This window comes from Lactuca saligna, chromosome 3 (genome assembly GCF_052625555.1).
Source record: "Lactuca saligna cultivar CGN05327 chromosome 3, ASM5262555v1, whole genome shotgun sequence".
Lineage (NCBI taxonomy): Eukaryota > Viridiplantae > Streptophyta > Magnoliopsida > Asterales > Asteraceae > Lactuca > Lactuca saligna.
The window spans coordinates 39,391,559-39,407,596 of record NC_136419.1 but is presented as its reverse complement, the minus strand read 5'-3'; the positions used below and the strand labels follow the sequence as shown (position 1 = coordinate 39,407,596).

Below are 16,038 nucleotides of genomic sequence, written 5' to 3'. Positions count from 1 at the left end.
CATATAACTGAAATTGAAACAGACATTGATTGCGACACTTTCATACCATCTATCAACACTTCAAAATTCCAACCATGCTATTCGTCATTCCCACAACTTGAGAATGGAATCCGTCATTGCTTCACTACATATATTCGTGTGAAAAGCTCAGGAATTGAAGCCCCCAAGGTTAATGGTTCATTGTCTGAATGTCATTTCGACTCACCAAAATTTGATGCAAGAATGTTCTCTTTGACCAACAGGAACAACTTGGAAGGGCCTAAAAATGGCAAAGCTTCAACTCTCAAGAAACACAAGGAAAGGTAATCCATTTGTACCCTTGGGACATACAAAGGGCAATTTTGTCATTTTGTGTTTTATCTGTGTAGACTGTAGCCATGATTGATGAAGAAATAGTAAAGATAGTGTTGTTCCCTGTGGTGAATGAAGCATGTCGTGTTTTATAGGAAAAAATTATTGTTAAAGCATCCGATCTTGACATTGCATCTTTTCTTGGGGTGAGTTTTCCTTTCATATTGGTATGTTTATAATTGAAAATTAGCAATATAGTTTGCAAGAATAAACAATTTTAGATAAAAAAATGTATTTTGCATTTACTTAATGTATTTCACAATGTGTTGCAGTGGTGGCATTGTTTTTTGGGCAGATGTTGTTGGGAGTAAACACATATATAGAAATCTGAAAAATATGGCAACTTTTATAAACCATCAAGATTCTAGGAAGAAAGAGCCATGAATGGTGTCCCATTGGTGAGTTTACTTTTTTATCCTCAATCTCTTTTACTTAATGGACTTAATGGGACATATATAAGCTATATATTGGTGTTCTTTTGCACAGTGCACCTATAAATACGGGTTCTAGAGCACGTATGCAAGCAAGGGTATACAACTATATGTTCATGGGTTGAGTTATATGAAGCTAAGTATGATATGAAACATGATACTTTGGTAACTTTGATAGTTTTTGTATATTATAATGTTTGGTTGTATCATTATTTGATGTTTTTTAGTATAATAATTTGATGATTGTAGTATTTTTTGCTTTTAGAATCATAATAAAAAAAAGATATTACAAGTTCGCGATGGATTAGTGACAAAATAATAATAATAATAATAATAATAATAATAATAATAATAATAATAATGCATGTCTATATGTTCATGGGTTGAGTTATATGAAGCTAAGTATGATATGAAACATGATACTTTGGTAACTTTGATAGTTTTTGTATATTATAATGTTTGGTTGTATCACTATTTGATGTTTTTAGTATAATAATTTGATGATTGTAATATTTTTTTTCTTTTAGAATCATAATAAAAAAAAGACATTACAAGTTCACGACGGATTAGTGACATAATAATAATAATAATAATAATAATAATAATAATAATAATGCATGTCTAAAGTTTGTGACAGATCAGCAATGGATTTTTTTTTAGTATATGAACTTTGCAAGGGATTAGCTACGGAAAAAAAATCATGTCTAAAGTTTGCGATGGATCCACACATGGCATACAAAATCACGAGCCATACATAACATTCATATATCATAATCAATAAAAGTACTATGTGTCGCACAGTGGCGAGTCTAGAATGGAAACCCAAGTGGTTCACTAACTAGGGTCGGTTCAAGAAAAAAATCGAGTTCAACCAGAAAAATAACCAATTCAACATGTATAAAAACTAATGGTGAGATGACCGAGTCCAAACCTATAAACCTTAATTTTTTTTATTGGTAAAATCAACATAAATTTAAGATAAAGCAAGATCTGTTAAATGAAATGAAATATATTTAATAAAAAAGTGTGTGAGTAAATGTTTTTCATTTAAAGTAAAAATGAAATGAAAATCTATTTAAAAGGAAAGAAGAATAAAAAAGAAACTAACAAAATGGATATAGATTCACGATCAAACTGGAAATGATTTGTTTGCGGGTTCCCCCGAAGCAGAAAAGGTCAATAAATAAGACGTATGTTTATTTTTATTATAACTCAGAAAACAAAATAAAAAATAATAATATGATAATGTAATAAAAGAGAGTCCATTATCCTAAATGGAATTGGAAACTAAAGTGGCAAAAAACCTATTGTTTCTAAATAATTTGAATCTTCGTTCCATTGCTTCAGCTCTATTTCAATAATTGAGTTCTTTTTTTTTTACCGACCCAAAATCTTTTTCTCTATTTTCTTTCATTTTCTTTATAAGGTAGGTCATTCAAAAACCTTTAGGTGGTTCTTGCTATATAATTTCTACTATTATTTACAAAATTTAGTACGTCATTTGACCCACCTTAGGCATGCATAAACTCACCACTGGTGCGCTCATAGTCTTGCCATTATGCCACGAGCCGCCTCATGGTGTTCCTTGCCAAGCCGGGGGTCACAACCCTGGGCACATTTCAGGGGTAAGGAACCTCCTCCTTAAGCTATTCCATTATTGATTCATGAATGGTGGTTGACTTAGGATTCATTAGCTTGTTTGGGAGCTATCTCGAGTTTGAGGCTTAGAATTGAAGTTGCTACTTCAGATCTAGACTTGTGATGGCCCAAAAGGTCATAAAGTTCCTGTCTAAGAGTTATTAGTGAAGCCCTTTGTCTTTAACCCTAGCCCTAGAAGTGTTTTGGGCTTATATATCCTTGCTTTCACGTAAAGTTGGTAGAACAAATCGGCGAGTCTGTTGATTATGTGCATCGAATCGTCGAGTTGGAAGAACAAATCGGCGAGTCTATGCTTGGACTCGGTGAGTCTGGTCGCAAAGTCCTAACCTTTTCTAGTTGAGCTGTGAATCGGTGAGTCGAGGGATGACTCGGTGAGTTGAGCAGGAAGGGACTCAGAGCTTGTTGGACTCGATGAGTCTTGGGGCGACTCGACGAGTTGAGTCGAGGCATGGGTATTTCTGAGCATAGGAACTCGACGAGTCAACAGGTTGACTCGGCGAGTAGTGTCAACCAGGAAGGTTGACTTTAACTGAGGACTTTGACTTGGACCAATGGTCGACCAGTTTGACATCCAAGGATATTTTGGTAATTATTAGTGTTTATTGGTTTTGGTTATTTGGTAATGATAAGTGGTGGAGTTCGTGCTGGTGGTCAGAGCAGCTTGGTCTTATTTCTTTAAGTCAGCAGTTGTAGGTGAGTTATCCTCACTATATTGACAAGGTCTAAGGCACCAAGGCCGACCCTTTATCGGATGGGAATCCGTGTAGTTGTTTGTTTTGATATTGCTTTTTCTATGTCTATATCCTAGTAGTTAGGATGGTATATGTTAGAGACCTGGTTAAGGTCGGTATCCTGGTATATAGGATGATGCTATGTTAGTGACCGGTTAGGCCGGTATCCTGGTTAGGATGTTGCTATGTTATGTGATCTGCTAGATCGGTTGATTAGTTGTGAGTTTCTATATAATTATATGTTTATGTGCACATGGTTGTTGGACTAGGGTTGGGTTGAGGCAGGTCCTGCTTTGTTCTGTAGGCCAACATACCCAGGGTGGACCGGTTAGACCGAAGGCCCGTCGAGTGGTCCGGATAGGCTGAAGGCCCCAAGAGGGAGGACCAGACGTGACGAGGCTCGGAGAGTGGACCAGACAGACTGAAGGCCCGGTGCGGGCGGACCCGTCATACTATAGACTCAGAGAGTGGACCAGGTGGACTGAAGGCCTGGTGCAGGCGGACCAGTCACACTATATACTCGATATGCATGGCTTTTCTATTTATGATACGATATGATATGTTGATGGTATTGTGGTTGGTATTTTTGGGGTAACTCACTAAGCTTTCGGGCTTACAGTTTCAGTGTATTGTTTCAGGTACTTCAGGAGACTATGGCAAGGCGAAGGCGTGATTGTACCACTCCATAGTTTTATGTTGATGTTCTGGGTACTCTAATAATAAAAGAATTGAAAACCTTTTTGTAATAATTTAATGATTATGGGTTGTTTTTGAATAGTTTAAATTGGTTGTAAATTTTCACGTTGTTACACATACCGTCTCCTTTCCTTTTGAAGAAGAAGTACCTACAACCAAAACTAAAAATCGTAAGCACGAAGGTTTGTGAGTTCCCCCATCATACCACATAACATACAATAAATACATTGCCAAGCATATCTGGGTGTTGGCCTCCCCTTCGGTTTATTTCAACATGGGTGTTGGCCTCCCTTCGTTCTATTTCAACCGGATATTGGGTATATTTCATCCCTACCACTATTGTATAAAATCGTAACAAGTAAGTACCTAAAACATAACAGATAGTGGCAAGCCAGAAAATTATCACAAAGACAATCATCTCTACTACAACAAGTACTTGTGGGTCGACATTGGTGCCTTCGACCCACTCGTACAGGAAGATAACTCACCTCGCACTGCTGAAGCCCACTGCAGGAAATCCTTAACTGCTGCCCTGGCAAATACTCGAGCTATCAATACCAAAATATCACCCAATTAGCAATTGGGTCCCAAACCATGATCCATAATCCACACTTTGGGTAAAATGACATTTTTACTCCCGGCCCAACATGATACATACCTAATACCCAAGTCCAAAATTAATCAAGCCCAAAACTCCAAAATCCATAAAAGCCCACTAACGGGCCTATTTTTTCAAATTGGGCCTAACCCCATACGGCTTTACCCAAAAGCCCAACGATTCATGGTCTAATAATAATTTTCTAATGGCCCAAAGGACTAAGCCCATTGGTCCCACTAAATTCCAAAACTATTAGGCCCACCAAGGCCCAATACAAAATCTATGCCCTATTAGACATGTCCAAATAAAAGTCCAAACTCTAAGAACTTGTTGACCAAAAAGCCCAACACTTAAAAACTCCAATCCAAGTCCAAAGCCCAACATGAATAAGCCCAAAGAAGCCCATTGTTGGACCGGGTGCAGGACGTTCCTTTCTAGAACATTGGGCGTTTACTGCCTGACCGAGAATCTAGACTTGATGCAGGTACGCATGGCGTTCCCAAGATGAACGCGCTGTGTTCCTGATAAGTGACCAATAATTGCATTTTTATGTTAATACTTTAAGTCAAAAGTTTAAATCTTAAAATAGCTTCTTATGAGAGTCTTAATCCATAAAGTTGTCAACTTGGCACCTTTGCATGGCCCAAAAAGAACCCCAACATCCATTAAAGCTTCCAATCCATAAATCAAGACCCAAAACCTTTGCATGGTTGGTCCTCAGCCATCAAGTTACCATTTTGATGACTCTAGCAACTTAACAATGTGAGTATCTTCAATCCTAGGCTCTTGGAGTGGCTCAAACTCCTAAAGAGAATCTGTATGTTCATAAGAAGCACAAAACAAGCCCTAATCTAGATCTTAAGTTATACAATAGTATGATAGAAACTTTATACCTTCCCAAACTTATAAATGGGCTGAAGAACTTGGATCCAAAAGCTCTTCCTTGATCAATGAGACTCCAAGGTGATCCCTCTTCTTCAAGAACACCAAAATACACTCAAGGATGGTCTTCCAAGCTCACACACTCATAATTAGGGTTAGCATTTCGAAATGAGGCTTAAGGTACAGTGGAGGCTGAAAGAATGAAGAGACTTGGGACTTAACTTGTTTAAATAGTGCACACTTAGGGTTTTTGAGTGCAGACAGCGAACGCGTTGCGTTCCTCCCTGGAACACCTCGTGTTCGTCTTGGCCTCTTTGTGCAACTCCATGCTCTGAATGCTGAGCGTTCACGATATGAACGCCCCACGTTCGAGCCTTGCCTCTAACCAAAGTTAGTAATTAAGGGTTCTAGGCTAGAATATCCTCCATACTTAATTGGTTCAAGCTTATGCATGCAATATGAATCTCATAATTTTGGAGATGCTACAACACTCTTTGGAGTCTCTGGTTAGTCAATTCTCTAATCACTTGAATAGGTGTGTGAAGATTGCTTTGTATTTGGATGATTTGCTACTATCGGGCTGACTCTAATAGCAAGAGACGAAAGTAGAATGCAATAAGAATCAAATGTGCTAAATGGTAGAAACAACAACGTACTTGCATATATTATTTTATTACAACATCCCGTTTCCTTTATATTATACTTTGAAAATAAAACTAGTTATAACATTGTAGTTTCATGTTTTTCTCTTAGTAACACATTATACTTCGAAAATTTTGTCTAGTCATAACGATAACAATCAGATTTTTATTGTACTTGGATGACATTACTATAATTATGTTGATTTTTCTAAGTATAATGTTGTAATATGCTAGAATAAATGTAGGATGCTATGGTAAACAAATCAACATAAATACATTGCTATTTTTTTTTAACCCAATCCAATGTCATTCGTTTTTTTTTTCATCTCCTTTATAGCATTGTAGCTACAAAACTCCAGCATCCTCTAATTTTATAAGATCTTCGATCATCACCATCAAGTAAAGGCTTCACAAATAGGTTTTTGAACCTCTCATCATCCTCTTTTTCTTCAAATTGGTTGTCTGTTTGGTTAAAGAGTATTAATGTTAGCAAAAAAAAAAAAAAAAAAAAAAGAAACAGAAACGGTGGAAAAAATACCATGCTCTTGTGTTGGTGACTTAGCTAGTGTTACAGGTAATTGCCAACATGTAATTTATAGGAACCTTTTATTATATGCAAAGATAAATGATATAATTTGTAATTGAAAGAATATTTAAGATACTTAACTAGTGTTACGGGTAACAACCAACATGTAATTTAGGTTTTCGGCCCCATGATATTTTATACCAAAAATAAGATAATAAAAATCAACTCTGCCGACATTTGTTTGGTTCGATTTGATCTCCTATAAACTACTTTTTTGTTTGGTTTCATCTCCTAAAATTATAGATGGTGAAATGCAAGGAAAGTTGGGCACAAGCAAACTCTTTTCTTCTTCGTAAAATTATGAAGTATTATACAATATAAACATGTGGCCGATGGGATTCGTTTAGCTGGATTGACGAACCAACCATCCACCGACCATGGTACCTAAAACCGCTATGGTTCTCTCGGGATGCATCTAACTAGGAACTAGTAGCGGACACAAAATGCTTCACTAGGGTGACGCTAAAAATTTTTTCCAAAGAAAACTAAATTAGTAGTGACACTCGTATTTTAAGCCTGTGTACCTGTGTACCTAACAGAAGAAACATAAAAAAAAAAAAAAAAAAAAAAAACGTGCCGGAATCGGAGCAGTGGCCCGGGATCCCGGGGCTCCACTAAGGTCCACCACTGGTCGGAACAATCTGTCATGTCGATCCGAATGTCCGTTATTCATCAGAATAAGCAATTGCAATTTAAAATTCAGGTTCACACGATGAAGGTGAAAATGCCATGAAAGTACTATAGATATAGCAAACCCCATCAGAAAACTCTTCTACTAGAAAAAATAATGTTAAGACTTGAATCACAAAACATTAAAGTTTCTAAACGGAATGCTTATGTTCGGTATCTAGCCCATTTCATACATGCTTCTAGTTCTGTTCTTGAGCTCCAAGTAAAAACAAAAGAAAACAACTAATCTATTTAGTTGCACAAAAAAAAAGTCAGTTAGTTCCAACGCCTGTACCTAGAGGAAAATAATTTAAGTTGAAGGCAAAACGAAGATATGCATAACATAAAAATTTTCAACGTATCATAACATAATAATGGCAGTTACCGGTGATGGTGTTGAAGGCTCAGGGAGAGGGAGAAAAACCGCGACCAAGGAAAACAAGGGTGTAAGTTCCTTTTTATTTTTATTATTATTTTTTTTTTATAGTTTCTAATAAAACTACAATTAATAGGTAAATATATTTAAAAATACCATTACTTGGTAATTCATTTTTCCGACTACAAGGTTTATGTAAAAAACTCTGAAAATAGTTGCACATGTTTAATAATTATACGTTCATTAGGCGTTGAAGGATAGCAATATGCAGAAGTCAAAGACTGCAACGAAGGTCAAGAAAGCCTGCAAAAGGTTAATTAAGTCTTTGGTTAGGTCCACGACTTAAAGAAGTACCTAGTGTTTTTCCTCACTCGGGTATCATTAGTGAAACAAGATAAACATTCATCAAATTCTCTTTGGTTCGTATTGTAGATGTTTTATTTTTTTCCTTTGTACCTTGAGAAACTTTCTCATCCTCAACATATAGGTGATTCTTATGTTGACATTAATTACCAGGCTCAGAGAAACTAGCAAATGGCATCAGGAAAAGACATCCAAGCTCACAAATTTTCATGAGATGCATACACAATTTGATAGTTCCAGCTTTTTGAAGACTTAATTAGTTTTCAGATACATGTACATAGTTTATAAGTTTCCTTGTATTAAATAACACGGCGCCAAATAGATTATAGATATAATATACAATAGTATTAATTACTGTTGGTGATGATGATCCAGAAATTAATCATGCAGTGGGGTAGGAAGCCTGCATGGCAATGCCACAAATTCCTTCTTTCGCATCAACATCTCTTTGCATCATTATATACCCCTCTTCACCCCAAGTTGTTCCCCATGAATTCTTCACGAGCCAATACTTAGTTCCATCAGCAGTCGTTCCATAACCAACCGCAGTAACACCATGGTCAAGTTCCGTGCCACATTCTCCGGTAAACACCCCGCTAGAGTAGAACTGGAAGTCGGACCCACTTGCATCAATAGCCACAGAGATAGGCTGACTGGCTACAGCCTTCAACAGTGCACTTTCACTATTAGCAGGAACATCTTCATGACCCGTAATTGTTGCAGCATGGTTTGATGCCTCGTTGCTGTTGCAGCTTCCATCCACTGCTTTGTATGGGTAGTTGCTCTCTGTTGTAAGCCCTTTATTCTTTACGATGAATTCAAAGGCATCATCCATAAGACCACCTTCACATCCCTGATCTACACCACTAGTATCGCAGTCCACAAGCTCTTGTTCAGATAGAGAGATTAGTTTACCTGTTGTCAGTTGGGTTATTCCTTCCATTGCTCCCACAGCTGAAAACGCCCAGCAAGACCCTACAACATATATATCATGATGAACCTTTTAAGTCAGCAACATAGAATACGTTTCAGTTGTGAAATTCTTAAAACAATTAATTCTTGCTAGCTAGCTTAATTACCACATTGGCCTTGATCTTTAATAGGTGTTACTGCACCTTTCTTTCTCCAGTCCATCGATGAGGGGACTGCTGTCACGTTTTCATACCTGAAAGCAGAGGTGGATGTGGAACATTCATGTGCCTTGAATCGGTTCCTTGTGCTCGTGAACTCTTGGTTTGTAAGGTCTGCAAACTCATTCACTGCTAGTTTGTAACCTTTGTTCATGCCATTGTTGGATGAGTGTATGTACTGAACGTTCTCTTGGAAAATCTTTGAACGCCGTTCTTTCTCATCAGCGTCCTTGTAAACACGTCCGTAATGAGCCATCCATTGCTCGTGGCTCTCATAGCTTGAAATGTCAGGGAGCAACCGGGATGCAGTGTGTGAAAGCAAAGTAGCCGAGAAGAAGAGTAAAACCAAACATACCATAGATGTGTGGTTTGTGGATGACATAGACATAGTGGTTGTAGATATGTGAAATAAGGGATATGAATATAAGTTGGAGTAAACTCTTTGCTGAGAGGTTGGCTTTATATAGAAAGAAATGATTTTGTCCTTGTTTGAAAAACGAAATATATGTTTTCAAGTACGTAGAAGATCAGATGGTTTGATTAATATTATATTTATTAAAATGAAGTTAAAATGAAGGTACAAGTTGTTTAGATAGAGGATTGATAACCCTACTCATGTTGGATTTCCATTTTGGACTCTAGTACTGCTAAAGGCTAAAACTATTGCATACTCATTTGTTCTTTTAACATAGGTAAAGTTAAGTTAAAAGTTTACAGAACATAACTTGACCAGTATTTTGGAATTTAGTTGTGTCTAGTATATGTGATGGGAGAAATTGTCAAAGAGTCTCATGATATATATATATATATATATATATATATATATATATAATCATTTTTCTTGGTAGGTTTTTAAGTTCCAATTTAGATATGCAAGCACAATTGCATATATCTGATAATTAGATTTGTATTTAAATTGATGTATTTTAATAGAGAATATAAGTTAGAGCATCTTGTCAAGATGTTCTTCATTTCATATAATTACTAAGTGTAAAACTCATATATTATACTGTTTGATTAAATAAAAAATTAAATATTAAATATAAACATTAAGTATTTTTTTTAAATAGAATTTTGAAATAAGGAATAAAGAAATTTATTAATTACAATTACTATCATATTTCTTACATTTAATACTTTACATATATAAATATATAATTATTGTGTGACTTTTTAATTTAAAAACTGAAAACAAAACCCAAAGTCACCACCGCAAACCACCAGACTTCCGCATTTCCGTTCGATTGCCACCATTCTCCGTTTCTTTCCGACGTTGTATCCGTTGCTACCGCCTTTTCAGAGCTTTCTCAGCCGCCTCCTTACTAGTTTAAGTCGGAGTACACCACCGCTGATGGAGCCGATAACCACCAACATTCACCGGTGCCATTGATGTCGGCGGAGATGTTCCTTGCCATTGTTTCATTCACACCGAACCGTCGAAGCCACCACCGCAAACCTGTGATGTCTGTTTCCGTTCAAGACAAGTTGTTGGCAGTTAGTGTGTATTCTATTAGCGTTTGTTGACGTGTTGCTGGGCAAAGGGTTAAGAGAAACCGCCGCCACTACCGTAAGGTGGTGGTTGTCATCAGCAACCACCACTGTTGCCGCCACCGTACGTCGTTAGGTGGGTGGATGGGTCCTTTTTCAAGTAACAAAACGTGTGTGTAGGTGTATTTCGTCTATGAGGGTGTTTGTGTGTTTGTTTTGGCTGAAAAACCAAGAAAGCCACCACCACCACCACCGTGAGGTGGTGGCTGCCACCATCTACCACCGCCGTCTACCGCAAGGGTCGTTGTGTGTGAGTGTGTGTGTGTGTTTACCTTAGTGTGTGTGTGTGTTATTTGAGATTTTTCATTGTAAATTATAATCGGTGTCAAAATAATATAAAAAGAAAACTCATAACCACCACCATGAGGTGGTGGCTGCCGCCACCAACCGTCGTGTTGGGTGGCAGTATGCTCTTGCTTGTGTTTAGATTTCATTTCGGATGCTCTGACAAAGATGGACTAGGATCATAACCACCACCGTGAGGTGGTGGCCAATCACCGCAAGCTGCCGTGAGCCACCGTTGACCACCACTACCCTAGTTGGTAGTGGGTGGTGCCCAACTTATGAAACTCTGATGGGCCCAATGAAACCCTAATTGATCTAAAGACTTAACTTTTGGGCCTATTAGGTTGTGCTTGGGTTGGAGACCCAAATTTTGGATATATGTATTATGGGTTGTCGGGACCTGCATTTTTAGATGATCGGATTGGGATTATGGATTAAGCCGACAACACTACACGATTGAAAAGACAGATCGATGGACTTAATGGAGTAAGTTCTTAATGGGTTAAGTGGGAAACACTTAACCCTAATCGTCATTTCATGTGAAAACCATAATTGTGTTGGGCTTAGATTTGGGCCTTTCTATTGGCCAAGATATCTGGACTCTTGATGAGCCAACTATTAACAAGTAAATGTACTACAATATTTGGATTGTGCTTTAGGATAAGGCCCATTGGACAGGCTTGGGCCTAATTGGGAAAATTGGGTCATACATAGGCCATAACTGGGCCTTGATGATTATGAGATATTGGATCATTAGAATACCAATTGTTAGACCAAGAATTAATGGTTGGGCCATAGGGTAAGACCATGTAAAGGTTTTGGCCCAACTTGGAAAATTGGGCCTTGGTTCATTACTAGACTTTTGGGATTATGGATTGGGCCTTGGGCTTGAATCAAGCTAAGATAGGGGTAAAATAGTCTTTTACCCCAAGCATGGCCTTATGGATACATGTTGGAACCCAATTATTAATTGGGTGTTATTTTCATGTTGACAGACTCGGGAATCTGTCATCCAGCAGCTAGGGTTTTGTCTGCGGGACTTCAGCAGTGTGAGGTGAGTTTTCCTCTAGTACAAACGGGTCGAAGGAACCAATGTCAGCCTGTTTAGGTAGGTTAGCGTATGCCGGACTTAGGTCCGATGCCGGCGTTAGCCCGATGTAGATTATATGTTTTCGAACTTCGGTCTGATGCCGAGGCAAGCCCGAGGAATGTTTGTATGCTTGATGTCTTCGTGATTCTTGCATGTATTAGCTTATTTCTTATGTGTTTTGTGTTCCGGGATTCGGTCCGATGTCGGGGCAAGCCCGAGGAATGTTTAGCTTATATGTTATATGTTATATGTTCCGGACATCGGTCCGATGTTGGGGCAAGGCCGAGGAATGTTTAGCTTATATGTTATGTGTTATGTGTTCTGGACTTCCGTCCGATGCCGAGGCACGCTCGAGGAAGGTTTATATGTTTTATGTTATGTGTTTATGTTATATGCTTGTTGTTATGTTATATGTATACCAGACTTTGGTCCGATGTCGGGAAGGGGCCGATGTCATACTTCGGTTCGATGTCGGGCGGGGCCTAATGCCGGATTCGTCCAATGTCAGGCGGGCCCCAATGTAGTGAGCAAGGTAAAATATATGCTCTTATGTGTTATTTGTATGGTATGTGATAGTTTGGGGGGACTCACTATGCTTCGTGCTCACACTTAACCCCTTAAAGGCTTAATCCATTAATTCCAATATTGAATGAAGTTAATTGTAGATAATTATTAGGTATTATTTTAAGTTTAACTAACAGTTTTAATGTGAATCTCGACCAACCCCAAACTAGGGTTTTCTTGAAAATAGGGTTTTATAAACCTTAATTAGGGTTTCCAACTCCTTAAGTTAGATGATTATCAAATTAAATAAAAAAAATATATATATTTTCATAAATCGGGCACCAACCACTGCCACGTCAGGTGGTGGTGTTCTGCGGCGGTCCATTGCGGCAAGAGGCGGCAACCACTATTTTTTTTAACCCAAAACGTTATCTAAGCAATCCGGTACACATAAAATATTCATCCAACACACACATACACACATAGCCACCCAAGGTGGCGACTGGTGGTAGAAGTATGGTGGCAAGTGGTGGTGGTGGGTTTTTCTTCGGATCTTTGGCAAAGAAATGCTCCTACAGCCCTATACCATTAAAACACATGCACACAAACACCATATGATACACACAATCATCTCTCATAGTGGCTGGTGGTGGCAGCCACCATGGTTGGCTGCCATGGTGGTTATTCACATTTCCGGCCACTTAAACACACCCACACCCGCGACATATATTGAATCAAGTACCCACACGTCGGAAAATACACACCAAACGGAATAGCAACCTCACCGTCGTAGGAGGATGGCAGCTGGAGAACCTACGAATGAGAAACAACAAGAAGTAGCAGTGGTGGTCTAGTGACGACGCAACAACAAGAGAATGAAGAAGAAGAGAAGGTTGTGACCCCGTCTTGCGAACATTAACAACGAAAATGATGAATCTATTTCTTCTTATCGTCCACTGCAACGACGTCCAACGGTAGCCATCCTCCTTAACGACACTGAGTGCATCGACAATTATTCGGTGGTGCAAGGCAATAGCGAGGAGGTTGCCAATTGTGGTTGTAGGTTGGGGAAACAAAGGTGGTGGCTGGTGGATAAGCTTAGGGTTAGGGTTTCTGGTAACATGACCCTTAAAAGTAGGAGGGGAAATATATGGGTTCAAATCCTGTGTTCAAATGAAACTTTGATATATTTTTTTTTAAGTTTGGTCGCTGAATCCACAAATCAGTTCAGATATGGTCCAATATTTACATTACAACCCCAACTCTACAAAATTATTTACATTTCAATTACGCATGTTACAATTTTGATCCTCTAAACCAAAAAATATAATTTATTAACACCCGAAGGTGTACACCCAGTTAATTTAATACAACTTTAGGCTAAAAATAAAATATATAAAAATACATCTCAGAGTTTTAGGGATTATTTTTTATTTACATATGTTATTTACCTATTTAAAACGGAATGTTACAATTCTCACCCACTTGAAATAGATTTCGTCCTTGAAATCAGATCTCGCTTCTACTTTATGATGTACTCCCTCACCACAACTAAGATGAATGAAAATCCGCAGAATCCATCAGTCTCTGAGCTTCTCGGCCAAACGTCGACACTCTAATCCCGCACCAATAGGGTATCACTACAATTGAAATTAACTGATCTTATATCGAACTAAACGACACCCTTACTCTGCTATGACACTGGGGCTTACCCCAGATCATACGATAACTAGTGAATGTTACGGGCTACCCCGCAACCTTACAACACTTCCACTTTACTATAATTGCAGCCTAATGCCTTACCACTAATCTATCAATTCGAACACTCTGAGAGTCGAGCATACACTCGACTAAACACCCAAGCTGAATTTGATCCATGCCTGGAATCCAATCTTCTTTCCCCAAAGGCTACTATCAAACACCAAGAGAACGAGACCTTAATGTTGGTAAGTTTCCCGAACTTCCAACTCACACAATCCTCAATGCAAACAGCGATTTGGGTCACCTTCCTCCCCAACGGGGACGCGAAACTCATCCTAGATTCAAAACCGCTTCTACTCCTAAATCCCTAGACGATTCTCCCCCACTTTGATTTGACTATATTCTCACAACACACTAGAATTGAAGAATTCCTAATCTTTCTCACTTTCAAACGATCAATCTGCTGACCACCAGTGCTTATTCTTGCTAATGATCCCTTACTAGCCAACTCAAAGACTACATAACCCCCGAATACCAACTAAACACTTCCTGAATCCCTGCAACGTTGATGATCCTAGATGCTTAACCTGATATCTCACTCAAATCTTGAATCCAAACGACGGATACCCCAACCAAAATCTCAACAACAAACTACTTCCCTCAGCACCTCCAAAAACCAATCCAAGCATAATTGTTAAAACCACTAGATCTTGGCGATAGTGGACAACCATCCCACTAAATCCTGACCATAAACCTTTCAGACAATGCCACTAAACTGTTCTCAAGTACAACCCAGGATAACACCAAACACACCAAACCCGCTATACAAAAATAACCCTTCCTAAACCACAAAAGATTCATGGCATGCAGATGGCATATAAAATTTCTTGAAGATATAACTCAAACATAAGCATAGAAATAAACCAGATATACACTTACCCAAACTGATGCAAAGATTTCAATGAAAAAAATGAAGGTAAAACTGAAGGAAAACAAAAGGTACATACCCGCAACATTGCATGCTGAAGTCCTAACCTCCCCTGACCGACACTCTAAAGCCTGACTCCTTTCCACTGGGGCACTTACTCTACCCTATCGTCTATCAGTGATCCTCAAGGTAGTTGGAGTGTGTACACTCACTGCTCCTCCTAACGACATCGGACAATCAGCCTTCTTCTGGCCCACCTGATCGTAGTGAAAACATAATGAGCTTGCCCCTTGATGACAATCTCTGCTGACCTGACCATCCTGCTACAATTGTAGCAACTCATGTAGTTTCCCACATGTGCTGCACTAACTTTGGCCCTGCTGGCCTTTCAAACGCTGGCCATAAGTCTTGGGTCTCTTCACGTGACACTCCAATGTCTGCACCTGATCCGACCCCCTCTTCACATAATGCTCCAAATCAATCTCCCGCTCTCGGGCACTAGAGATCATATCATTCAGGGTCTTTCATGCCAAAATATAACAGAAAACAACATAGGCTTTGATACCACTGATGAGTTTTGAGCATATCTACATTCCTATGTGCACATGAAACCCTATTTCCTTTGGATCTAGGTTTTTCTCAAGTTATACAAGCAAATTAATTTTCCAAAGAAAGAACCCTAGATCTACTATATAAAATTGAAATCTATACATATTAGGAATTAGAAGAATACCTTTCTTGTTAGCTAATAGTAACAAGTAATCTTCGCTTCAATTCCTTGACCTTTGAAAGCCTAGTGACCTAAATGTTGCACCTCTAACAGAGTTACAAGCACCACAAGCAAAGAATGAGGTAGAAGGAGATATAAA

The 16,038-nt window shown here is 38.5% G+C and overlaps 1 protein-coding gene across 1 annotated transcript; it reads right to left on the bottom strand.

The window, feature by feature from the left end:
* Positions 1-8,365: 8,365 nt before the first annotated feature.
* Positions 8,366-9,495, bottom strand: LOC145033584 (senescence-specific cysteine protease SAG39-like). Its single transcript, XM_078982171.1, has 2 exons — positions 9,063-9,495; positions 8,366-8,958 (listed from the first exon to the last, which is right to left on the bottom strand). Exons 1-2 carry the CDS (start codon positions 9,493-9,495, stop codon positions 8,366-8,368), a joined length of 1,026 nt encoding a protein of 341 aa, XP_078838297.1.
* Between the last annotated feature and the right edge of the window lie 6,543 nt (positions 9,496-16,038).